Source organism: Natator depressus, chromosome 3, assembly GCF_965152275.1.
Source record: "Natator depressus isolate rNatDep1 chromosome 3, rNatDep2.hap1, whole genome shotgun sequence".
Lineage (NCBI taxonomy): Eukaryota > Metazoa > Chordata > Testudines > Cheloniidae > Natator > Natator depressus.
Genome location: NC_134236.1, coordinates 142,396,190 through 142,423,697, shown reverse-complemented (window position 1 = coordinate 142,423,697; position 27,508 = coordinate 142,396,190). Strand labels below are relative to the sequence as shown.

The following is a 27,508-nucleotide window of genomic DNA, read 5'->3' as shown; positions in this document are numbered from 1 at the left end:
TCAATCCTTTAAGGACCAAACTCTGATCTGTGTCACACTAGTGTAACCCCTTAAGTAACTCTGCTCACGTTAACACAATTACCCTGGCATGATGGAGAGCAGAATTTGGCCCATGTAGCAACAAATGCAGAGGTCTCCATTCTGAACTCAGTTACAAAAAATCTCTCTGCAGGCAACAAGGGGAACATAGTCTGCACCATATACCTACCACCTGATTGGCACAACAGTGTGCCAGTTGCACTGTAGTAGAGCCATATTGGTGCACTTGATGCCTTTCTAATCCAATATCATTCATTAACAGGCAGGGAGGGGGTTTTTTGGAGTTTGGTTTTGTTTTTACTCCTTTCTTCTGCTCCGGTCCCCCAAACCCGATCATCCCTTTGGGAAAAATCATTTAAAAAAAATACAAAATATCTTGTCAAATCATTATTGCCTCTTAGTCATTTGTAGGCAGATTTTGCACATTTTTTAATGCATTTCCGACAGCCTGTTTAGCAGGGTGCCTTCAATGCTATAAAGATTGAATGGAGCTGCATAGCCCTGCAGAACTTCTTTGCATTGTCACCTCTGATGCTAGTTGAGAAGTTGAAGTTTTCTGTTAGCACCTGGTTTCTGGAGTAAGTCGCGCTTTGAGAGTTCCCATGTGTGACATTAGTTCCAAACCTGAACGGTCTGTTTAAGATTTCAAACCCTGGCTTACATGTCAGATTTTATTTTTTCATTATTAGTACATGGGCTAGCTTGCTAGTGCCCATAATGTAACATTAATATGATTCCCAAGGCCCTTATACATTTAAACTGGAATTTAATGTTTCTCCGCAATGTAAGAAAACATTAGGGCTGGGCTGAATGCCAGTGTAATTAATTATAAACATACAGAAAAGCAATCAGCACAATAGTAGTTGTTCAAGTTCTATCCTAAAGTCTTTTTAGCTAAAACCATAAGGCTTTGTTTACAGAATTGCTGAGCACACAGCCCCACTGAGTCGTGTAACATTCACAGCAAATCTGGAAAAAAAAAAAAATCAAACAAAACCCATCAACTTGGAAATATTTTAGTCACCTTGAGAACTGGTAAACCTCTACACAGAAAACTGCCATCCATACTAAATCAATAATCATCTTAGAAAATAAAGTCAGATTCATTCTATGTTTTCTGTTTTATCAGCTACTGCAGACCCCAGGCTGCCAGGCAAACCAGCAAGTTGCCATCTTAGGGTTAGAGTTAATTGCTACATTCATAGAGCCAGAGGCAATCCTATCCAGATGAGTCATTAGTTAGAAAAAATATTAAAATGGGGAGGGGGGGGGAAGGAGGACAACGACATCAGGGTAGAGAAGTTAAACAGCATGAAAGATTTAGAGGAAAGAGTTTTAAAGTTTGTGTGTGCATGCTAACAGGAAAAGAAGCTGCAATATGTACAGCAAGCACGGGCTGTAGCGAATTAAAGGCACCTATGTTCTGGGTGATCTAACAAACCTCAGACTGCCTGACAGGATCCATCAACACGCTATGATAAAGGGGAGTACAGGCTACCTTACTGCCTCAGCCAGATGAGAGGAATTCCTTACAAATGGCTGCACACACACACAGGGCATTTATATTTACACCCCAATTTCACTGGATTCACTGTGGTTGCATGAGGGTAAGTGAGGACAGCTTGGCTCAGGATATGCACAATTTAGACTTAAGTCAATTAATGTTATATCTGTTGTAAATCTAGGAACCATTTATTCTGTGTTGCCTGTGGATTTTCCACCTAAATTCCCATGATGGTCGCCAGCTGATTCTGGGAAACAGACATAAGAGTACTATAACATTAGAGTATGCACGTTACACCAGAAGGTTCAAATTAACAGATCTTAATAAGCTGCTCCATAGGCACAGAGGCCGCACATCCAGCAGCGCTCATAGGGAGATCAGTGGCTCAGGACAGGCCTGCCTCAGGATAAATTCCAGAGCGCATTGCCCAATCTGACAACACTCATTCACACAACTGAAGTCAAAAGTAAGGTTGTAAGGGTTGTAAGACTGGACCCCTGACCATTGGCCAAGCTAAGCAAGAACACACCTGCTGCCCAGTCATTTAATTGCAATGGTGTTAGTTTTAAAGAAAAAATTTCTTGTTTGCCCTTCTTTTCTCAACCCGCATTAGGTTGCTGATAGGCAGCACATAGAGGGAAGGATGTGGGGAGGAAAGTGAAATAATGTCAACAAATAAAATAGGTTAAAGCTGCAGCATTCACCCAGTCATCCATTCATAAATATCTATTCACCACTGATGACAGATATCTTAAAAAACTGTTCTAACGGGTCAGTTGTGGTACAAATAGGTAGGAAACTGTGACAGTGTGTGGTTTACCCAATCGGGTAAATGCTAGAATTTGGTACCCCAAGGATGAAGTTCACCATGGAGGCTAATGGTGGAGCTTTCTCAGGAGAGGACCCACACATCTGGGATTCACTCCCTGTTTTTTAACCTACCACTTTTTAATACAGCTGCAAAACCCACCTCTTCACCCAGGCTTTCCTAACTGACTAAATCCTAGTTTCCAAGACAACCGGTAAAGCTGCACGATGCAGAGAAGCATGGTGTTTGGTTTCTCTTACTTACATCTTCAGCACCTCAATTTAAACTTTGTAAGAATTCCAGATAATACTTTGATGGGAACTAAATAAATGCTTGGGATAATGATGATTTTTAAAGTTTTGGTTTGGTGAACCTGGATGCTATGTAACCAGAAATAAACTTCTGACCCCATGAAAATGGAGAGATGAACCAAGAGAGGGGCAGAGGCTGCACCCTCAGTGCAGAGAAGAGGCCATCAAACACCAAAACGCTAGTTGGGGGTGGGGGAATGGGAGGTATATTCAGACAATGGATATTTTTGCAACCCAAGCCTTACAGATAATGCCCTTAACCATACAAATCTGAAGACTGGAAACCCAGGGAAGGAACATAGTTTAAACAAGATCTGGTTGACTATGGAAAAGAATTATTCAACAATTACCAAAACTTAAAACCCCTTGAAATAATGTATCTATAAAGCTGATCAAACAATAGGGAAAATTGCATTCACAAACACTGTACCTGTCAACTGGGATGGGGGCGTGGGAATGAATAAAACTATCCACCAAAGTTGTGAACCAATTGGAAAGGACAAAGCCCTTTCCCTTGTCCCTCCCAGCTCCTGCCCCTTCCTGCTCTCTTTGACACAGTTCAATAATATGTATATGTTGTAAAGCCGTGCATCATCCATTTGTTCTTTGGATAGACATTGAGAGGCAGGCTGAATACAAAATTAAATTAACAAGAACAGAATGCTTAATACCATGTCATTCACAGCAGCGAAAACAGAGGACAATTAAATTATTCGTGTATATGAGCTGTCCCGGTTTGCCCTGACCATTTCCAGGAGGCTTAGAGGGAGGCGGAGAGGGAAGGGGAACAAAACACCTTATCTTTAAAACCTAAAGAACCAAATCTCACTAACTGCCAGACCAGTTTAATTTATCAATTCACTTCTGGTAAAGATTATACAGTGCCAGTCATGCAGAACCAAAACCAGAGTCTTCCCTTTTCTTCTTAAAAGATTTGTCTCTCTCTCATATTGAGAAACTAGTAGCCAGGTATTCTAATGCCATACTCCACTCCCTTAAGAGCGGAGATGCAAACTGCAGCTTCCCACTTCCCTTTGTAAGGAGCAGGTGGTCACTAGAGCAGGTACAATCAGCCATTGCAAGAGGAGACTGAGGCGGCGAGAGGCAGAGAAAGGATGGGCTAGTGGATAGAGGGCACTAGCCTGGGACCCAGGAGACATGCGTTCAAGTGACTGCTCCACTGCAGACTTGTGGGCAAGTGATCCTTTCAGTCCCCCATCTGCAAAAGGGAATAATGGTACTTCCCTCGTGTGCGGATAAATACATTTAAGATTATTAAGTGCTCAGATACTATGGTGACAGGGGCCATATAAATATAACAGATGGTTTGTGCTACCACAAGAATGGAGTTCTAGAATTTTTGAGCATTTCAGTGTTACCATCTATCCTGACCCAGGGTATTCTAGCACAGTTAGTTGGTAACATATCTTCTCAGAAGCAATTAAAGAAAAGCAACCAACAGCCAGATCCTCCACATGCTGCTCTTCCCTCAATGACCTTGAGGGCCAAAAGAAATCTGATGAGGTTCAATAAGGATAAGTGCAGGGTCCTGCACTTAGGATGGAAGAATCCAATGCACCGCTACAGACTAGGGACCGAATGGCTAGGCAGCAGTTCTGCGGAAAAGGACCTAGGGGTGACAGTGGACGAGAAGCTGGATATGAGTCAACAGTGTGCCCTTGTTGCCAAGAAGGCCAATGGCATTTTGGGATGTATAAGTAGGGGCATAGCCAGCAGATCGAGGGATGTGATCGTTCCCCTCTATTCGACACTGGTGAGGCCTCATCTGGAGTACTGTGTCCAGTTTTGGGCCCCACACTACAAGAAGGATGTGGATAAATTGGAGAGAGTCCAGCGAAGGGCAACAAAAATGATTAGGGGTCTAGAGCACATGACTTATGAGGAGAGGCTGAGGGAGCTGGGATTGTTTAGTCTGCAGAAGAGAAGAATGAGGGGGGATTTGATAGCTGCTTTCAACTACCTGAAAGGGGGTTCCAAAGAGGATGGCTCTAGACTGTTCTCAATGGTAGCAGATGACAGAACGAGGAGTAATGGTCTCAAGTTGCAATGGGGGAGGTTTAGATTGGATATTAGGAAAAACTTTTTCACTAAGAGGGTGGGGAAACACTGGAATGCGTTACCTAGGGAGGTGGTAGAATCTCCTTCCTTAGAGGTTTTTAAGGTCAGGCTTGACAAAGCCCTGGCTGGGATGATTTAACTGGGAATTGGTCCTGCTTCGAGCAGGGGGTTGGACTAGATGACCTTCTGGGGTCCCTTCCAACCCTGATATTCTATGATTCTATGACCTTCAGCTGCAACTCTTTTCCAGATCCTTCTCCCCAGATCTGTGTTGGACTCTTCCTACTAGAGTCTGCTCTCACACTAGTTTTATGCCAGTGTAACAGTGCTGACATCACTTGTTTGACTCCTGATTTACAATGGTGTAAGCGAAAGGAGAATAAGGCTGTAAGCTTCTCTCAGAATGAGGTAATCTTTACACATATTTGCAAACGGCCCCACTTTCCTTAGCAGAGGTTAATCATGGATCTTCCAGGCAATGAAAATGAAGAGTCCTCTTTCTTCCTTTCCCCAAACTCCACTCACTGCCTGTGCCAGAAGTGCCCTGGGAGCATGCTTGTAACTTAACTGTTCATTCTCCTGACTACAGAGAATGAAGCTGAGGCTATTAAATTAATTTCATTTGGTGCAAACAGGATTCTAGAAGTCAAAGGCTAGTACTTTACCCAGAAAGCCATTTAGCTCTTAGAAATGAGACGAGCAGTCTGATCAGAAATAGCCTAGTGCTGCTGCTGCCGCCACTGCCATTATACGTCACTGCAGAAAGCAATTCAAAGAGAGAAATTATATATATGCAAAACAAAAATCAAATAAAACCTGCACCGAACCAATGAATCCTATCCCCTCATTTCTTATGTAAGTGAGTAAATAGTGCCTCCGAGATTTCAGTCACACAGAGGAATAGGGTATGCTGGGAAATCGTCTCAGTCCGACAATTTGCTGCAGATGCTTGTTTAGAGGACAATTTATCAGTCTCATCTATACATGTTGCTATACACTACTTCCTCAACAGCAGTACTTCTACACAAGCTTCCCACATAACACACACTGGTCACTGATATTTCAGCCACAAAATAACCCTTATCTGGGCTTTCCCAGTATGTGCTTATTGAAATGATTCCTGTTAGCCTGTGTGTGCTTTTGGACTGGGGGAGGGAAGAGTTTTATTTCCTTTGCTGATAATGCAAATAGCAAAACAGGAATCAGCAGTTCTCTCTTCTCTTGTACTTATGTTCAGCTCATTGTTTATAAAGAGCCATCACAAGCATTCACCTTGGTAAAAACTGACTCCTAGAAGATACAGACATTTGGATGCTTCATCTTTGGTTAAACTGAAGTGGAATATTAAACAGACAAGACAGAAACAGAGAGAGCTACAAGGAAGAACTGAGGCATCCATGATTTAAACTAGAGCAGTGGCAGAGTGCGCTAATCTGTTAAACTACAGCGAGCTAAGGCCATTTTACTTATGAATGAGTGCATCCACACAGGGATTTACTGTGTTTTAATTTGTGCGCATAACTTCGCAGCTTGAGTAGATTCCTTTTAGCTTTCCTGAATGATGACCCTGAGCCAGAATCTGGAGATAAGGCACTTGCTTGGGAGTCAGGAGACCTAAGCGCAAATGCCAGCTCAGCCTTGACCTGATGTGTGACCCTGTACAAGTCATTTCATCTTGGTTTCCTCTTCCACGTTGCCTTTCCTGTCTATTCAGATTGTAAACTCTTGTCTTTGGCAAAGGGACGCTCTCTCAATTATATGTTTGTACATAGCCTGGCTTAGTGGGGCTCTGCTCTCAATAGGGGTCTCTAGATTCCTCTACAAATAATTACTGATAATAAATTAATCTGGAGAGCCAATCCTGTCCCGCATGGATCCTAATACCTGGGCAAGAAGTAGTTAGATTCAATTCACAGATACTAAGGCATGAGTCTTGCCCCACAAGTTGATTAACAACAGTGCAAGATGGGCAGTGCAACAGCCTCGAGACTACCTGCCACACATCCAAGATGCTGCAGTGGAATGTACAGATTTTAGGGACTGGAAGAAGAGGATGAAGAAATTAACTTGATTCAAGGAGGAAAATCTGCAGTTAACACTCCCAGGTCCATAGAATCAAGTCATGGCCTCAGTCTTGGGAAATGAAAATCAGGATTAAAATATTAAATCTAAATTTAAATAAAGCAGATTCCCTCAAAATATCATTTCTGCTGTTAGGACAGTTCACCCTTTTTTAAAAAACAAAATGTGCACAAGTCTCTGCATTGTGATCTAAATGAGAGAGAAGAGGATTTGGGAGTAATTTTTCTAGCTTTTATACAAAGTGTATTTCTATAAATCTTTCAAGTCTCCAGAAGAGGTCCTCTAGCAATGAGCAGAGCTTTTTAAATCAGGACAGAGAAGAAGTGGTGAAATACAAGTGAGGATGTCTATAGTTATGGAATGGAAATCCTATACTTATCACTATTTGCTCCCAGACTCAAGTCCCTTTACAATATTTTGTATGCACCTCTCCCTCAAACGCTACTTCTTTTTGCCTTATTCCTCTACTCTAGAAGACCTACAGCATTAATACTGAATATGTTGCAAAAAACTGAAAACTGTTATTCAACATTGAATTGTCAAATACTCAAGAGCTAATAAATAATATTTGCAGCTTCTCTATGGTAAGAAGGGGCTACATAATTATAGTAATGTTTTAACAACTGTGTTATGGATGAGACCGTTAAATAGGTTACTATCAAAGATTTATTTAGTAGCTTAGTGTGCTTACTCAGGGATAGTAGCTGCTTTTATAAAAACACCAACAGTCACAAGAACAAATCATGCATTTCACACTCAACCCTAGGAGCACTTCGCATGTTCTTCTCAGACCAGCCACTCCCTCTGGCTGCTTGTCACAGAGCTCTCTTGACAAGGCTCTGGAAAAGCATTGGAAATAAAAAGTGGACAACATGGCAGAAGAGTTGAGGGGTGAGGGGAGAAAAATCACAGAATACCCTACCCCCCGCCCATCTTAATTTAAACCTAAAGTACTCACATAGAATTGTATTGGCCTTTTGAGCAGGAGATTTGCAAAGGCACAAAGGGCAGTCAAGTACTTAACTCTGTCACTGAAACTCAATAGGAGTTTCAGAGTAACAGCCCTGTTAGTCTGTATTCGCAAAAAGAAAAGGAGGACTTGTGGGTGAGGGAACCTGGATTTCTGCAGGAAATGGCCCACCTTGATTATCATACACATTGTGAAGAGAGTGGTCACTTTGGATGGGCTATTACCAGCAAGAGAGTGAGTTTGTCTGTGGGGGGGGCGGAGGGTGAGAAAACCTGGATTTGTGCTGGAAATGGCCCAACTTGACGATCAATTTAGATAAGCTATTACCAGCAGGAGAGTGGGGTGGGAGGAGGTATTGTTTCATGGTGTCTGTGTATATAATGTCTTCTGCAATTTCCACAGTATGCATCCGATGAAGTGAGCTGTAGCTCACGAAAGCTCATGCTCAAATAAATTGGTTAGTCTCTAAGGTGCCACAAGTCCTCCTTTTCTTTTTTCAATAGGAGTTGGGTGCCTAACTTTCATTTGTGCCTTTGAAGATCTCCCCCTCAATCTTTTCATTGCATTCACTTTCTCTGAATGAACATAAAAGCAAAAAGTTATATAATTGCAACCCCTTATTAGTTCAGCATTTTGCCAAAATCATATTCACAAGTTTTAAAATATAAAGGAGAAGTAGTAGATGCAGAAAGCTACCTAAATCAGAACTAGTGGTTATCAGAAAACCCCACTTACCCATCAGAGGCCAAGCAACCTCTTTGCAGCAACATAGCATGAGAAAAGTTTACAAAAAACAACTCCTCAAGAATCCTAGAACCCTATTTTTCATATTTGCTATGTAAGAACAAAGGAGGCTGCAAGAATCTCCATTAACCCAACTCCTGAACTTTAGTGCCTTCACTTTTTGAAATGACCCCAATGCCAACTTTTCCCACCCCACCCCAAAAACATCTGTGTGACTTTTAATCATCAGTGGACTTTTAGCAAAGGAAGCAGGAGATGATGATAGGCATATTAAAGTTCACCCTTGTATTTCATTTACCACCCTCACTGCAAAAATACTTATAAAACCATCACTAACAGCCTTGCAGGTGGCCAGTAATTCCACGACTTTCAGCCTGCTGAGACAGCTAGCTATCCTCTTCTGCTGAATGCCCTTTTTCATTGCATCTTCCAGTTTATTAGCCACCTTGACCCCAATAAAAGCTATCTATGGTCTAACAATCCCTTAAATTTGAAACTCATACCAGCTGACATGTTCATCATTTGTACATTTTCCCAGCAGGGTTTCCATGCAGTAAGATACATGCCTGTTGTGAAGAATTTCCATTAGAAATATTTACACTAGAGCTATAAGAACAGTAGGGAGAAAAAGAAGGGGAAGGAGTACATGCCATATATTAGAAATGTCCCCATCCAACATCTTTTTTGTTGTTGTTGTTGCTTATATAGGGATATATAGTGCCAATGTTTAGGCACTTACTACTTTCCCCTGAGACACAAACGCCAGCCACACAATCTCAGAGTGCTAACTCTTCCTATGGGAATGCTGCCAGAAATTCCAGCAATATTGACCCTGGGAATACTAACATGATTTAGATGACTTGTTAACTTTTAATGATATCCATTAGGAAAGGGGAAAACACATGAGTCAACTTTCAATTTGGTGCATTTGACTGCTGAATAGGATATTAATGTTACTTTCTGCTGGCACTGTTAAATGAGCAGAGAAACTAATAGAGATATGAAGAGTAATGGCTTCTATTCTTACTGTTCGGCGCCTGTTTACAGTTAAGACTGCTCTGGTGCCTTAATGCCTCCTAGGATTTTTGCAGAAGTCTATCAAGTGGATAGAGTAAATGAGTAATTCTTTCAGCATTTGGCACTTAGCAAGTCAGAGGTTCATTTAGCTAAGAGGCACAGAAAAAATGAAAATATCCATTTGAAATAAGTATCATGAAATCATTTCAGCATATGTTGAGACCTACAATGTGGAACTGGTTGGTAGATAGAATTTATACCAATGAGTACTTGTTCTTCCATTAGTATAGCCTGACAGACAAACAAATAAGGGCCAAATTCTGCCCTGACTCAGATCCCATCGAAATTCATTTGGTTCTGATAGGGTTTTACAGGATTTAAGTGAATCCGAACAGAATTTTGCCCATCTACACCTCTCCAACACATAATATACCAGAACCACCACTGTCCCCATTTCACTCTTCCTTACACTTCCCACAGAACATTAGACCAAATCCTTGCCAAAATAAGATGAATGGGAATTTTCAAGCAAAAAGTCACAATAAATCACATAATCTGGAGGATTTTGTTCATACATTTTCCTTCATGAAATACGGTCGTTGTTTACTTTGGACTGGTGATAAAAACCAACATTTCATTCCTCAGCATAGGCAAATAGGCCTAGATTCACAAAGAGACTTAGGTGTCTAGAGAATCTCAGGAGCAATAATGCAATCCACAAAACCTGAGTTAGGCACGTAGGCTCCCTGTACAATGAATGGTGGGAGACAGGCTCCTAAGAACGTAATCCGCAAAACGTTAAGCAGAGAGCAGCCTAAACTAAACAGCGGGAGATTCCAACAAGAGGGGTGTGTCCTAAGTCCTGCACCTCTCACAGAGGCAGGCATCATCTCTGCTAGCAATTCATAAACAGAAACCTCTCTGCTGGAGTCAGGTGGCCTAGGCACCCAAGTAATTTCTTGTGAGATGCAGTTTGGCGCCTGCCTCACTCTGAACAAAACGGCCAGAAAAGGTGATGATAGGGCCACTGCCACCACCACTGGCCCAATTATAATTTTTAGCACCGTGGTTAGAACACTCACCCAGGATGTGGGCAATCCAGGTTCTATTCCCCACTCTGTCAGACAGGGAGAAGGGATTTGAACAGCAGTCTCCTACCTCTCAGGAGTGTGCGCTAACCATTGAGTTATGGGATAGTCCGATGGGGACAGGGCGGGGATCTTCCTCCTCAATCTCTCCTACTGAAGCGGTTACATTTTGGATAAAGAAAAAGTAATTGTAGCAGGGAGACTGGACCCAAGGTCCCCAAGCATCTAGGTGGGTGCCCTTACCAGAGCTACAGAGCTACTCTCTTACCAGAGCTACCAGGCTACAGAGCTATTCTCACTCTCTTTGTCTGACCCCATGACTTAAAATTATTTACCCACAATGGAAGAACAGAAGGGACTGCAAGCCACACACCTGAATATCCCATAGCTCGGTGGTTAGAGACTTAGGATCTGAATAGGGGTCTCCCACCTCTTTCTCCCCATCAAGCAGAGGGGTGAATTGAATCCAGGTCTCCCACATCCTAGCTGAGTGCTCTAACCACTGGGCTAAAATATATACTGGGGGGAGGGTGCAGCAGTATCATCACCACCTCCTCTGGCCAGCTTTTAAATGGAACCAAATCCAGTAGGCAGCCTTTGAGCACACCTACCAGATCAGACCCCATGGGTGAGGTAGGTGCTTCTCTGCCGGTCTTCCCCCAGTTCATTGATCGCACCAGGGTTTAGGTATGAGGTAGCTGTGCAGATACCTAGAGTGAGGCAGCAGTGCATGTACCCAGAAGGAGAAACTTGGTTAAGTAGGGAACTTTTACTGCAAGAATGTAGGTGTTGAATAGTTCAGACATCTACAGTGGATAGGCAGCAGCCAGGCTGGGATTTTGTGGTTCACAGTAGAACGTAAAACTGGAATTTAGGTGTCTAAATATCTTTGTGGAGCTGTGCCATAGGCTATGAATAGCCTTGAAAAGAGCTGGACAACCCCCCTACCCCAAGCAATTGCAGACATTTGTTAATACAAGCACGAATTTGCTATGATGGAAGTCATAGCCCCTTTTATTTGCTTTACTCAAACATTCATACAGGTGGAATTTTGTCCCCATGAACATTCGTGGAGTAAGAAAGTGTTCGGAATACCCATGTACAAATATATCCATGCATGAATACTCATGATTAGGGCCCTACCAAATTCACGGTCCATTTTGGTCAATTTCACAGTCATAGGATTTTTTAAACTGTAAATTTCATTATTTCATCTATTTAAATCTGAAATTTCATAATGTTGTAATTGTAGGGATCCTGACTGAAAAAGGAGTTTGGGCGGGGAGAAGAGTCACAAGGTTATGGGGGGGGGGGAGGTTGCGGTACTGCTACCCTTACTTCTCTGCTGCTGCTGGCGGTGGCACTGCCTTCAGAACTGGGTAGCCGGAGAGTGGCAGCTGCTGGCCAGGAGCCCAGCTCTGAAGGCACAGCCGCTGCCAGCAGCAGTGCAGAAGTAAGGGTGGTAATACCATGCCACCCTTACTTCTGTGCTGCTGCCTGCAGAGCTGGGCCCTCACTCAGCAGCCGCCACTCTCCGGCCGCCCAGCTCTGAAGGCAGTAGCACAAAAGTAAGGGTGGCATGGTATTACCACCCTTACTTCTGCACTGCTGCTGCCGGGCCCTGCCTTCAGAGCTGAGCATCCAGGCAGCAGCTGCCGCTTCCCAGCTGCCCAGCTCTGAAGGCAGCGCAGAAGTAAGGGCGGCAACACCATGCCCCCCCTAAAATAAACTTGAGAGCCCCTGCAACTCCCTTTTGGGTCAGGACCTCCAGTTTGAGAAATGTTGGTCTTCCCCATGAAATTTTTATAGCGTCGGGTAAAAGTACACAAAAGACCAGATTTCATGGGGAGGAGACCAGATTTCACTGTCCATGACACGTTTTTTCATGGCCATGAATTTGGTAGGGGCCTACTCATGATTTAGGTGACCAATCTCACACTACAAAGGGTGAAATATAAATAGCAAATACTAACTTATGAGGATATGATGAATAATTCACGAGCAATCCACAAGCTGAAATATGTTTGTATAAACCATCGTGTACTTTTGAATATGTAAAAGCAAATTCCATTTGAAGATAATTTGTAAACCAATAAATAAATTAGTTGAATAAATTAACTGCCAAGCAAGCTGTAGTGATGAGAACAAAAAACGAACAGACTCCTGTGCACCTCAAACCCTAGTATTTGTGATCTCTGTGATCACAGTCTGCTACTGCCAGTGTGACACTTCCCGCAGCCATGCTTTCATGCCTGCAGTTAATAGTTGAATTAACAGAGTTTGGTGGAATCTTTTTGAAGGACAGACCCCTTGGAGTTACAGAACTTGAACAATCATTTAACCAAATAGACACAGCACAGGCTTTATTTACTGTTAGCCAATTCCTTCTGACTTCAGTGGAAGAAAGATGAATGGGATTCAGCTCGATGTTTAGTTATAAAGGAAGCCAACCACCTCAAACAGGCAATACAAAAGTCTTACCCAAAACAACGTACAGTAGTCATTTAAGTGATTCCAGAGAAGTCAGCCTTGTTCTGTGGAGAGAGAACTTCTGTTTCAATCATGGACCGTGGGCTAAGTCTACAGAGTTTGGACCATCCTCCTAACTCTTCAGCAGAACTCCCACTGATAAACAATGCAAGGTTTGCACAAGAATCAAGAACAGAATGCTACTTTTGTGTCATAGCTAAGTTTTTAGTTAGTAAAATTACTGTTGCATTCTGCATCACTCAGCAGGGGAAAAAAATGATTCAGGGCCCTTTTAGGATTGAAATCATGGTGTTTTTTCCCCAGGAAGTATACTACTATTGTGAGAGTACCCTGTTCTACAGTAAGAGGCCATTTTGGCTCCAGCAGGAGCTCTTTTAATGACCTGAAAATCAAAAAGGAAAACTACGAAAAGTTGAAATAGACAAATTACTAAGGATGGGTACAAAAGAATAGCACAAGCACCAAGGGACAAAAATCAATAAGCTTAAGGCACAAAATGAGTCACACCTATTAGCAAGGGGACATAAAAGGCAATAAGAAGAGGTTCTATAAATACATTAGGAGCAAGAGAAAGACAAAGGAAAGTATGCCCACTAATGAGTGGGGAAGGAGAACTAATAATGGATTACATCAATATGGCTCAGGTGTTTAATGGCTGTATTGCTTCAGTATTCACTAAAAAGATCATTTGTTACCAGATATTTACCACCACCAATATTAACTACAAGAGGAAAGGAACGCAAGCCAAAACAGGGAAAGAACAGCTTAAAGACTATTTAGATAAGTCAGATGTATTCATATCAGCAGGTCCTGATAAAATTAATAGTAGGATACTTAAGGAATGATCTGAAACAATCTTGGAACTGTTACCAATTATTTTTAAGAACTCATGGAGGGGCAAGGTCCAACTGAACTTGAGAATGACAAACATAGTACCTATCTTTAAAAACGGGAATAAAGAGGAGCTGGAAAGTTATAGACCAGTCAGCTAACTATGACACCTGGAAAGATACTGGAACATCTAATTAAACCATCAATTTTAAGCATCTAGAGATAATAGGATAATAAGTAACAACCAACATGGATTTGTCAAGAACAAATCATAACAAACCAACCTAATTTCCTTCTTTGGGCGGGTTACCGGCCTAATAAATAAGGGGGAAGTAGAAGATGTGATATATTTGATTTTAGTAAGATTTTGATAGTTGTACGTGACATTTTCATAAGCAAACTAGATTGAACTACTATAAGGTGGGTACATGACTGGTTGAAACACAGTACACAAAAAGTAGTTAATGATGATTCGGACAAACTGGGTGGATGTATCTAGAGGGTTCCCCACAGAGGTCTCCCCTTGGTCTAGTACTGTACAACATTTTCATTAATTACTTGAATAATTTGCAATGACACCAAGTTGGGAGGGGCTACTAGCGCTTTGGAAGACAGGAATAAAATTCAAAACAACCTTGACAAACTGGAGAAATTGGTCTGACAACAAGATGAAATTCAATAGAGACAGCTGCAAAGTATTACACATAGGAAGGGGGAAAAAGTCAAATGTGAAACAGCTAGCTAGGCTAAAGAGGAATTGGCGGTTATAGTGGATCACGAATGGTATACGAGTCAACAATGTGATGCAGTTGCAAAAGGGCTAATAGCATTCCAGAATGTAGCAACAGGAGTGTCATATGTAAGTGGCAAATGCTGTTCTTCTTAGCACTGATGAGGCCTCAGCTGGAGTACTGTGCCTAATTCTGGGTGCCACTTTTAGCAAAGATGTGACCAAATTGAAAAGAATCCTGAACAGAGGTACATATATGATAAAAGGTTTAGGAAACCTGAACTATAAGGAAAGATTAAAAAACTAGACATGTTTAGTCTTGAGAAAAGATGACAGAGGGAGGAACCTGATAATGGTCTTCAAATTTTTAAGGGCAGTTATAAAGAGGATGGTGATCAAGTGTTCTTCATGTCCACTGAGGGTAGGAACAGTAGTACTTGGTTTAGTCTGCAGTAAGGGAGATTTAAGTTAGGTATTAGGAAATCCTTATAAGGATAGTTCAGCACTGGAATAGGCTTCCAAGGGAGGTTTTTAAGAACAGATTAGGCAAACACCTGTCTACGTATACTTGGTCCTACCTCAGCACAGGAGGCTAGTCTAGATGACCCCTTGAGGTCCCTTCCAGCCCTATTTTTCTATGATTGTCACAGACAATTAAGATGGAAATATTAATCAGGGGAAGATATTAGAACTGCAAACAGCTGTTCATCTGAACCACAGGTTTGAACTAATCAACACATTTTAACAACCCACTATAAAGTGATACAATTTCAAAAGACCAAACTAAACAAAAGTTAAATGTACCATTGCTGCAGTGGTAAATGGCTTTTTTAACATAATACTTTTCACATTTTGTAATCGTTATAAAACATGAACTGAATTATGACTCCAGGACAAAAGGGGGGGGGAGGGAAATCAGAAAACCAAACTGAGTCTTGGATTTACTGTCCAATAACTTTATATTATTGATAGCAGTGTTTGCCTCAAAATTCTACTGGGTCAAGTAGTTAAATAAAAATAGAACCAAGGTTCTAAATTAGTTACACCTTAGATACATTTAACGATCCCTTTTGTCAAGGGATACAATAGATGAAATCTGGCTTTTTTCAAATTGCAGTTGCATTTACATAGATGTTCAAGTCAAGCATGTTAGTCTAAACGTTTTAGCCATTCAATAGCTGAGGGAATGGCACTGTGCAAGTCCATGAGGGAGCAGAACAGCCCCATGCATATGATCTTCCTCTCCTAACTGGGCACAGCAGGAAGGGGAGAGTCACAAAGGCCCCACTTCTAGGCATTTGCACACATCTGACCACTTTACTTCTAAGCAATTTAGCTTTGCCTACAGATGGTATGGAAGGGCAAAACCAGGAGGCTGGACTGCTGGATATGCTTCGGCTATGTTTGAAGTTGGTTGGTTCTTTGTTTTTGAAGTCAATGGTAAAGCTCCTATTTACTTCAGTGGCGTGAGAATTCATCCCTGGCACAAGTCCATTGATTTCAATGGCATTAACAAGGTATACATTTGGACCAGAATTTTTTCAGAGGACCTGGATCAGCGTTCATGTCGCACTCCCCATCAGTACCTGGCCCAGGGAACCTAATGATCCAACTCGCAGACCAAATTTGAGGATGAATCCTGGTCACATGCCACCTGAGGCATGTTGCAAATGTAGAAAAAATACTTCTTAGCATACTACTTCAGTGATATAATAAGTTCCTAGCAATATTTGGCATATTAGACCAAGAAGCCCACACTAAGAATTTTCAAAATTCAGTACTATTTGTTTAAGGATCTGTTAGCAGCCTCTACATTAGATTTTTTGCACTGTTGATATGATGGTGTCCTACTGGGAGAAGCCCCGTCAGACAGTTAGCTATTCACCAATGGGATACGTCCTTATGGCTCATCTGATGCCCCCTCCTTCGGTTGCTCACCCTGTGGCAGGATGGCGTCTCTCACTCTCTCTCTGGACTTGACTGCTCACTCTTCCTAACTCAAGGAGCTCCCTCTTCGTGGCTTGGCCCTCTGGCCAAGTCACTGTAATTTTCCCCTTTTGGGGTGTCAAAGTCCCTCTGGACAAACTGCCTCAGGCAGTTTTCAGCTCCACTGCCCAGACTGTGCCACTTCTCCAGTGGCCGGTAGGGGAAGCTATGCCCTCCCACTGCTCCAGGTCCCAGTCCAGGGATGATGTCTAGCAAACAGTCTCAGACTCTGTTGCTGTTTCCCTGGGCTCTTTCCTACTTTTCCTTATCTTCTGGCCCACCCCTGGAGCTTCCTCTGCTCCCTGTGGCTACTTCACACCCTTTGCTCCCTCCCCCTCAGTTCTTGCCAGAGTCTATAGTCCCATGCATGATCCTAGGGCTTACTCCCTCCTAGGATTCCTCTTTGTTTCTTGCCAATTCCCCACCTCAAGAATGTGACTGCAGAGTTCTTCCTACCACACCCTCTTACCACCAACTTCCTCTCCTTATGCTTAGTCCAGCTCCTCCCCCAGCTGGGCTTCATCAGCCATTATACCTTATCAGCTCTGATTCTTCTCTAGGGCCTTGTGTGGATAGAAGCTGCCTCACAGCCCCACAAAAAGAGATAGATTGAAAGCATATACAATACTAAAGAGATAGATCTGAAGGAAAAACACTGAGCATAAATGAATGCCTGTTTTATCTGAAATAACTTGTTCTCTACAGCATCTGCAGACGGACAATTGCTGTGGAGTTGTCTGGTTACAGGTCTTTCTTTCACATGTCAGCTAAATGAAAAATCCCAACAACAATCAGCAATATTAGTCAAATTATGCTCAGTTATGTTTTTGTAACACCACTTAAAATCAATGATGTTTCATGGGAGAAATTGTGATCAAAGTTTGGCACATATGGTCTTGGAGGATTTGGTCCCATAAACTACTGAATAGAGACATAACTATTAGTGTATTCGTCTGTGACTCAATCTAGCTCCAATATTATACATGCTACATAAAAGAAAACTGCATGTTTCTTTCAGATGAGCACTCTAAAATTTCAAAAGAAAAATAAGCACCTCTGCGCATGGAAAAAATTAGAAATGTGACAATTAATTTAGCATCATCTTATAGAACTTCACACTTCTTGGAAAAGCAAAATGGCACCTTTTTGGTTTACTGGATTGTTCCTTTCCTAAATCGGGGCCATGTTGTAGTGTAAAGGCCTTAAGCATTTGCTTAACTTTACGTAGTAAGCTGCTTTCCTGAACAGAGATTCTTTTCTGAATAGAGACCTAAACAAATATGGACTGGAAACTGCCTATCCAAAACATGAAGTGTACTTGCAGTTCGTGATAGCATCTAACATATATGTTAGTGAAGTGTCAGGAATGCCATGCACATGCTTTTTATGCCATGGCATGACACCTACATTGTGACATATTATAAACTAGCAGTGTGACATACCAGTCAAAATCATGTGTGACATGCCTCACAGTTCGGACATATGTACCATGTGCCACAAAAAGCAGCAACCCCTTTTTCATAACAATGCAAAGCATGACAGTCAGGTATAGTGCAGAGATGGGCTGTCCAATTAAGTGCTTGGAAGCATCTCAATTTCTGATCTTAAAGGTGTGCCACTCATGATGTGGCTAAAGCTGTGCATGCCTCTTTCAGCCCTAAATTCACAAATACTGTGATCTTTCTAATAATCCACCGACATAAGCAAGCATCCCATTACATACTGATGACCCATATTTGTAGTATGTGCTATTTTCACGAGTACTATCCAGGGAATTAATTATGGAACAGTCTTCCCAAAATAATACACTGGGACTCTGTTCCTGTATCACACACAAAAAGTTGCTACAAATGATTATACAGTATTCCCTTTTAGGAAGATAATCCAATGCATTTAGTTAAGAAAATTCCTTGGGAGCCCAGTGTGTTCTCTGGGGCCTGTAAAAGACACCTTGAATTGATCAAAATACTCAAAATTCACCCTACATAAGGGGCTAGCTATACACTAAGCATTGACATGTTTCTGAATAATGGTTCTGCAAACCCATTTCACAGCTTGTGGAAGGGCAGAGTTTGGTCAACATTTTACTGCCTCTCCTCACTCAGAGAAACTGACTGAATTTTTCATCTTATGCAATTTTTTCCCTCCAAAGGTCAGGCCATGGCCCTCTGGAAGTATTTTCTGTTCAGAAAGGGAAACAATCTCCAACCAGTTGAATATAGAGATGGGGCTGGTCCAAATTTCGATTTCAGTCAATAACAGTAAGCCTCTTTTCAGAGTAGCAGCCATGTTAGTCTGTATTCACAAAAAGAACAGGAGTACTTGTGGCACCTTAGAGACTAACAAATTTATTTGAGCATAAGCTTTCGTGAGCTACAGCTCACTTCATTGGATGCATTCAGTGGAAAATACAGTGGGGAGATTTATATACATAGAGAACATGAAACAATGGGTGTTACCATACACACTGTAACGAGAGTGAAGCCTCTGTGATCCCATAGAGGTGACTGCAAAGCTAAGAACCTTGACAACTTCACAAGAAGGGATCTTCTTAAAATACAGTATTTTCACCTTTCCCCAAAGCCAAGTTGCCATATGAAAGTTTGGGCAAAATAATCATATCAACATTATCTCACATGCAGGAGTCTCAGAGTGAACTGTAGCCCAGGTGACCTCCGGCTGCTTTCAATGGCAAGTTGGCATGCATTTTTCATTGGTGAAGATATATTCTTAGGTCTGCTTTCTCCAGTATACATATCTAATCTGAACCATTCTAAGCAGCTGTAATTCCAGGGCACAGGAGGAAGAATGTGGGGACATCCTTATTTGCCAGGAGATATGCAACTGCAAAATGTGTTGCAGGTGACTTATACTAAATGTTTGGTATTATGACCTGTGATGCAATACAAAAGAATGGTTCCTGTTGTCTAAACTTTAATGGAGTTAATGCCTCCAAATGCTGACAAATTACTGCTCCAGGCCATTTAAAAATCACATTTCTAATGCAATAATCCTACCTGCATTACAATGAGTTGGGATGAAATGATTAGGTGCCTGATATTTTTGCACAGTGAATTAAGTCACTGTACTGGCTGGCCGTGCTTGTTCACAAATTAAAGGTCTAGACAGAAATGAAATTCCATTATTCTGCCACTTACTAACCTTCGAGGAAGGGTTCATTACTGTCTTGTCTCTACTGGGAAGGTTTCTAAAGTAGCTACATGCTATCGGGAACCTATTTTTCCATTATATCAACTGCACAGCTTTTTTCATTATTAATATTATTAGTCAAGCCTTTGACTACTGAACACTTCTGAAATGGGAAAAGGCTAAATCAACAATACGTGAGCACAAGTGAGCAAAAGTTTCAGAAAAATGCAAGATGTAATTTTTTTCGCCCATAAGCCACAGGACTTTTCACAGTCCTGGGCCTAAACCAGATCTATTTAGTTAAACCACCACCCTGGAACTGTGGGTCATTCAGCTAAATGGACCAGGATACAAACCACTTAACAGATGGTGTTTTACAAAACTAACCTCTGTTTTGGCCACCTAATGTTTAGTTAATATGTTTCAGGTAGATAAGTGTAAGCACAGAAATTATTTCCAAATAGGATACATTTAAATTACCTCTTCCAGTAAAGCCCACATTTTGGATTTTGTTGAACCCCAGAACAAGATAACACTGGAAAGCCTGAGACTGTACTCTTGATCTGAATATTCATGTTATTTATACACACACACAGAGCAGAATCTTTAGTTAACCTAGTTATTTTGTAATACATAATGTCTGTGTTCAGCATCATTGAAGTCAATGGGAATTTTGCCATTACATGCAGCCAGGATTTCATCTCAAGTCTACAGTAAATATAAAGATATCACATCATACATGTTTATAGATACAGTTGAGTCTGATGCCCTTCTGAAGACATATTCCAAATGGGCCAGATTCAGAAAAAGCTTAATGAACTCTTTTAAAGGAGAAAAGGATTAAGGAATAAAAACCTACCAATAGTCTTATTCATTTCTGAGACAGTCCCTATTGCTGTTCAAATGGCATACTTCATTAAAACTGCCTCTAAAATATACTGAATTCCTTTTAATATACAGCACAGTGTATAATTAATTACAACCTTCTAAGATCAGTTGTGTTAATCATATTCAACACATATGTGTTTCAGGGTACAGTTACAGTAACTCATCTCATTCTCATAGTACTTAACCCGTTGAATGCAGATAGCTAGTTTGTGTACATAGTTTATATCTGTATCACCAGGGGAAAAGGGATTTGAGCTTTGTGATGTCTGTTCCAGATGCCAAGAGTGCAGCATTTAAATGGTTAAACTAAGGTAGAACTTCTGAAATTAGAACTAATCTTTCTGCCAAACAACAAAAACCCTAAATTTCCATCCTGTTGACATATTTAGAATGAATGTTTCTAGTTAAAGTTAAAGCTCCACACCTCAGTGCTAACAATGAGCTAGTCAGAGGCAGCCTTGTTCCACGTTAAGTATTGCTTTTTCTGTACCAATGTAATGCTTCACTGCATAGCTTCATACTCAGTCTGCTTACACAGCAATTAAGTGTGGTATTAGGCTAGATAGATATATGCAAACATTTTAAATTATATGATTACTCAGTATGAAAGAATTTATATAGGTACAGGTTCAGATAAATCATTGCAGATTCTATTAATCTATATTGTGTATATGCCAAAATAAAGCTGCTAATGGATTATTATATTCACTACTACAATATCAACTACCCAAAGTTATATGCATTTTAAATACAATATAAATGAAAAATATGTTTTACTGACTATAGATATAATGCTTATGAAAGTTCCAGGCTACTTTCAGCAGCAGCAGCAAAACAAAAAACACTTCTAAGTCAGCTAGATCCATACAAGATGACTGATGCTTTTTAGATCCCCAATTTCATGATCCTCCCAATGTTTCATAGTTACAAATGGTTGTTACTAATTAATCATATTATGGTGGACACTATGGATCCTGCAAGGTGCTCCTGAGAGATACTGAGAATCACCCTTTTGACCTGCTTCTGCTCCCACTGAATCAAACTGTCAATCGCCCATTGAAATCAATGGGAGCAGAATTGATTCAATGGGAGCTGAGGGTGTTCAGCAACTTTCAGAACTCTAAGAACAGTAATACACTAGATCCATTTATGGGCCTGATCCTGAAAGTCTTACCTGAGGAATCTTTATACAAATAACCCTAATAAAGTCAATGGAACTACTCACATTATGTTTATTATGGTAGTGCCTAGAGATTAACCAAGAATGGGGCCCCATTGTCCTAGGCAGCTACAAAGTAGACAGTCTCTGTCGTGATTCTAAATCCTGCTTACATAGACAAGGTAGACAAAAGATAGGAGAAAGGGATACCCATACACACATACAAGCAGAGTGACGGTATGTAAATGGTATGTTAATTCCATAATTTGTTTATTTATTTGTGAATGGGGGCATGCTAAATGGAAGGGGAAGAGAGAAGGGACATTAAGGAGGAGAGGGAGGAAGGATTACTCAACTGCATAAGGCTTGCAGGATCAGGCCTCTATAACACCATCATTAGCAGCTGGATTTTTGAGTGGACAATGCACAATGCTAAGGTAAGTGATTCCAGGGGATTTAATGCAGTTGGGAATGAAGGTAATGACTGCAGCCTTTACAGTGTTATAATAGAGAATCATACAAGAGTGCGGAAGAGTTTTTACCTCATACAATGAGATCTATCATTTAATATCTGACATTTTGCGATGGGCAGAAAACCCTACAGTTTACGATTTATCCACCCATTACTGTAAAATGTGATTCCCCTTCTTATCTCAAAGTTCACATTGTGGCAATCACACGGGCAGTAATTCCAAAGCTGGCAAGTCATAGCTGTTGCATATCATGTAACCTGAAATTTTTAAATAAATTAATTCCAAGCACAGCTTCCTCAGGATTCAGCAACAGTTATGAATATTTAAGTCAATTTAACCCTTTCAACATACTTTTTTTTTCTGCTTGTGAATAATTCAGCTTAAACAAACCAGCTATTGAGATGAGATTACTACTAGCCCTTTATTCTGTTGTTTGGGATCACACTGACTCCCTTTCAAAACACAAGGCACATAAATAAATAATGGTAAATACAATAACAGTACTAAAGACCCTTCCACAGCAATCAGCTCTTTTCCATGGTACTTCTTTATCGTAACCACTAATGAAAACTCTTTGAAGTGGAAGAGTAAATATTATCATTTGATAGTACTTGGGCCCAACAGTGCAAACACAATTGCATTGTGTTACATTCTGGGAGCTCTAGACCTATTCACAATACAGCACTTGCAGGGTTGCTATGGAGGAGTCCAGTGCTTACAATTCTGTTGGCACTCAATCAGCACAAGAGCTGCTGATCACTCTTTCAGGGCTGTTCACCTTAATCTTCATCTGCCATACAAGTGGAAAAACTACTGACTACAGAGGATGGCTTTAATAGGGCCACATTTTCCAATGCTGACCACCCACAATCAGAGCCAAAATACATCTCCCCTTTAGACACTTTTCAAAACTGCTCTGCAAGCAGCAGCTCCCAATATGACACCTGTGGCCAGAACCCTCATCTCTTTAAGAGAGCTCATTGCCCTTGTGGTTGACGTTGTAGCTGGGGACTCTAGAGACCTGGGTGCAATTGCTTGCTCTGCCACAGACTCCCCCTGTGAGTTTAGGTACTTCACTTTCTCCTCCTCAATTACCCATCTGTAAAATGGGGCTCCCAGGGATGCTATGAGAATAACTGTATTGATAATTAAAAGGTACTCAAGATACTACAGTGTTAAGGGCCAAGTAAGTACCTAATAGATCTGGGCGCTTGTTTGAAAGTCTGGCCCCTAGAGGGGAGGAGAGAAGGGGTATGAAGTGGGAGTGGGACCACAGATGCTCAGACACTTGCACCCTAGCCCATCCTCTGTTACCAAATACAGTAGGTACGTGGGGAATCAGAGTACAGAAATACCAGCAACGGAATGAAAGGGGGAGGCAAAGAAAGGCTTGAGGGACTGACTCAAAATGCCCAGAAGCCTTCCACATGTGCAAGGGCAGAGGAGAGATTCCCACAGGGACAAAGCAAGAGGTGGGGGGCGCATTGGAGGGAAAGAAGAGCTAGGAAACGGGGAATAAAAACACGGTATTAAAAAGCCCCACCCCACCCCACCCCACCCCAAATGAGGGGTGACCCCGACTCCGACCTCCATCAATCCTGGCTACGAGTCTGCTGGCGTCACGGGAGCCCCACCAACCTTGTGAATGGGGGTGGGAGCACGAGCCGTGGGGGCCCGGCTAAGGCCCCCGCCAGCCCTCAGAGCCCTGCGCCCCGTGGCGGGAGCCAGCCCACGCCGCCCGCGCGCCCCGCCCCGCTCACCTTGCTGCTGAAGGGCCCGGGGATGAGCAGTTTCAGAGCCTGTCTCTTCAGCTCCACCAGGCGGGCGTTGCAGTTCTCGCACCAGACACCGCTGCCGGAGCCCGGCGAGGAGCCGCCCCCGCTGCCGGAGCCCGGCGAGGAGCCGGAGCCGGAGCCCGGCGAGCCCGTGCCGAAGCCCGGCGAGCCCCCCAGCGAGCCCGGGGAGCTGCTGCCGATGCCCGGGGAGGCAGGACCCGGCGAGCCGCTGAAGGAGCCCGGCGAGGAGGTGCCGGATCCGGGGGACGGGGTGCCGGACGAGCCCAGGGCAGAGCCAGCTCCCTCTGGGGCTGGGCGGCTCCCGGCCCGGGATTCCTCGTAAGCTTTCCGGTACCAGCTCTCGGGGGAGAAGGGGGCCGCGGGCTTGGTCGGGGAGCAGGGCTCGGTCACCTGGAGGAGGAGCAGAGGGGGAGGCAGCGAGTGAGGCGCGGGGCAGCGCGGGGCCGGCCAGCCACCGTCGGGGACTGCGGCTGCTCGGCCGACCCCAGCCGCGAAGCGCCCCGCATGGTCTCCGGGCGGCCCCCTGAGAGCGGCGGGGGCAAAGCGGTAACGGCCTCGCTTCCGATCCCCACCCCCCAGAGCGGTGTCCGGCCCCACGCACTGCGGTGGCTCGGGGACGCCTTCCCGGGCAGGGGGTGTCAGAACACCCCGCACGTGTGACCGACAGAGAATCGGTCCCCACCGGTACGGGGCCGTGCAAAGCGAGGGCAGCTCCAGTCGCACACTGAGATGCAACCCGGGGCTGGGAAATTAAAAACAAAGTTACACAGGGAGGATGCGGAGGGCGAAAGTCTGCAACGATCGCAGGGGGAAAGGAACCCAGTGTACTTCATGCAATTATTTTTGAGCACATTGAATAGACCAAGTAATATACTCAGCCAGGTGAAGCTCTGAATGGGAACATGCAGCTTAATAAGGTTCATATGTTGGTGTCATTTGTTACAGGTCAGTTTACAGAGAAAGCTATAGCATGGGTCCTTGGGAAGGAGGGGGACTTAAAACCCTTAGCGCAGATGGATTTAAAAGATTCCCTGCATTTCATGTCTGGATAACTTACCCCGTATTTCCTGCTTCTGGTTGTGACTGCAATTCTCTCTTTATTTCCAGCCACTGAATTCATGATGATTTTATAAAACAGGAGAATGTCCTAAAAATTTCCCAGGTTACATCCAAAATAGAGAATTTTCAATCCAATAAGGTTCACCAGCTGGATAGATAGACTGTAAGCACTGCACCAAATTCAACCTTTTCCTCCAGAGAAAACACTGAGCCCAGAAGCACCATCAGTTTTCAGGCAAATGTTTTGGATTTTTTTTCTTCAAAACATGTTTTTCCTCATGATCTTCTCTCTCATTCACTTACACTTCTTGTTTTCACAGACACACCAGCATCCAGAGTATCAGCACTTTCCCCCACCAGACAGTACAGTTTTCCTCCACAAGTGAAATGAACAATCACATCCAAGGTAGCTTTAGGAAGGTATAAAGAGAGAGAAAGCCAGAGAGCTATGCTCTGCCTAGAAGCAGAGATTTCTCTCTCTGGTGCTGTGGTAACTTGTTTCCTTCACTAAGGTTTGTAACTGAGTTAAAAGAAATCCTCCAAAAATATCAGGATCCAGTCTCTGGGAGGAGCTTCCGAGTCCCTTGCAGCCAATATCCTTCTGCCCATTTGTGCCTGACAGTTTTGTAAGGGAAAGGAAGACTCTGGCTATATAACACTCCTTGGTCAGTAGAGGAGCTGCAGAACGTTTGCAAGTGACGCCCCTGAAGGCTTTGAAAATACTGTCAAAGCTTCACTGCAGTTCTGTGCAATAGATTAGCTGCTGAGGAGGTTCCATTTTATTTTGCAGTGTTTCTTGATTGACATTTGTGATTTTTTTTCTTCTTCTTAAAAACAAACAAAACCCCAACCACCTTGTTGCTTCCCTGCAGTTATTGATTAGTTGCCAATATCCAGGGCTTTAACGAACATGATTTTTGCAAGTGTTCCCAATATTGTATAAATAATCATGAAAGGAAAGCTGGTTGGAATGTCTGCCACATCTATAACAGTCACTAGAATCTCTTTGTCTGTGTTATTGTTTTGAATGTATTAATTAAACTTGCAATAAAGGGCAAGTTACAGTGACTTGTTAACAATCAAATCCCAAAGTCTAACTGTCGCCCCCTCTCCCCCCACCCATTTCACAGAGGAAGGTTATTTTGCCCCCGACCCCTATTTATTTCAAATCTTGAAGGCAGCACAAACATTTCTAATAAATCACTTGTTGGTTCCCACAGAAAACTAATGAAATTAAGAAACTAAGGCCCAGATTCTTATAGGTATTTAGGTTCCTCGCTCCCACTGAAATCAAAGGGAGTGAGGTGCCTAAATACTTTTGAGGATCCCCTGATATGGTCAAAATGCAGAGTGCAAATTAGGGGGCATGATGCAAAGGTGGTTTAACCCCCATCTTTGCACTCTTCTGGTACACGGTGCTGCTCTCTAAATAGCATTCTCTCTACACTGTTAGAGCAGCCTTTGGTCTGCTCTAATGTATACTGGGATGTAGTGGCCACAAGGGGCCAAAAGTGAAGTCCTGTGTTCCTGAGCTGTAAAGATAGACCAGTGATGCCCCCTTTTCTTAACTATGCTGCTAGGAGGAAGGTTTGACACCACCTGACTATTATCTTTATTTTGGAACAATTCTTCCTGTGTCAGTTGAACCAGCTTTACAGCTAGATCACACGGGCAGTGCAGCAGAAAACATCACTGCTGGTGGATCTGGCCCTGAATATTTACAAACATATTAAAATAGGATCAAAAGGGCAAACAAAGAAGGTGCTACTTGAGTCCCTCCAGATACAACCATGTTTCAGAAAACTTTTGATATAGAGGTACAAAGTTATTCATTTCACTGATAGGAGCAATCAGGACCACAAAGTAATGAAGAAAAAGTAATGCAAGTCCCTGCTTCCTGGTATTACAGAATGACTGTACTCTATTCTCAGTCCCACAGGAACAGAGACCATGAATAGAGGCAGACATGTGCCCTGTACACCATAGTGTATAACTTTTCATTTTTGGGGCTCGGCATTTCTTACGGTGAACTGGCAGATTTGCTTTGTTCTTCCGTAGACCTTTCATTACCCCACTATTAGATGTGCCTGCCTCCCACATCTGCTGTGTTAGTGATCATCAAAGTGTGTGTCATGGCATGCCTCCTTGGGAGATTATGGATATAGTGTAGCCAGGGGGCAACAGATTGGCTAACATGCTTACACATTCCAAATTGCAGGCTACTGCCCTGTTAGGGATTGAGAAGCGGAGACTCTACAACATCTTGGTGTCCATCTCCTTGAAAAGTTCACAGGGAGGAAACAG

The 27,508-nt window shown here is 42.6% G+C and overlaps 1 protein-coding gene across 1 annotated transcript in view; it reads right to left on the bottom strand.

Moving 5' to 3' along the window:
• KIF26B (kinesin family member 26B) overlaps positions 1-25,798 on the bottom strand; it is a 423,104-nt gene extending 397,306 nt beyond the window's left edge. The window contains exons 1-2 of the mRNA XM_074948941.1: positions 25,203-25,798; positions 24,110-24,535 (exon numbers count right to left, since the gene is read on the bottom strand). Coding sequence (XP_074805042.1) covers positions 24,110-24,535; positions 25,203-25,265 — 489 coding nt within the window. The 5' untranslated portion in view covers positions 25,266-25,798. The remainder of the gene's footprint in view (positions 1-24,109; positions 24,536-25,202) is intronic.
• Between the last annotated feature and the right edge of the window lie 1,710 nt (positions 25,799-27,508).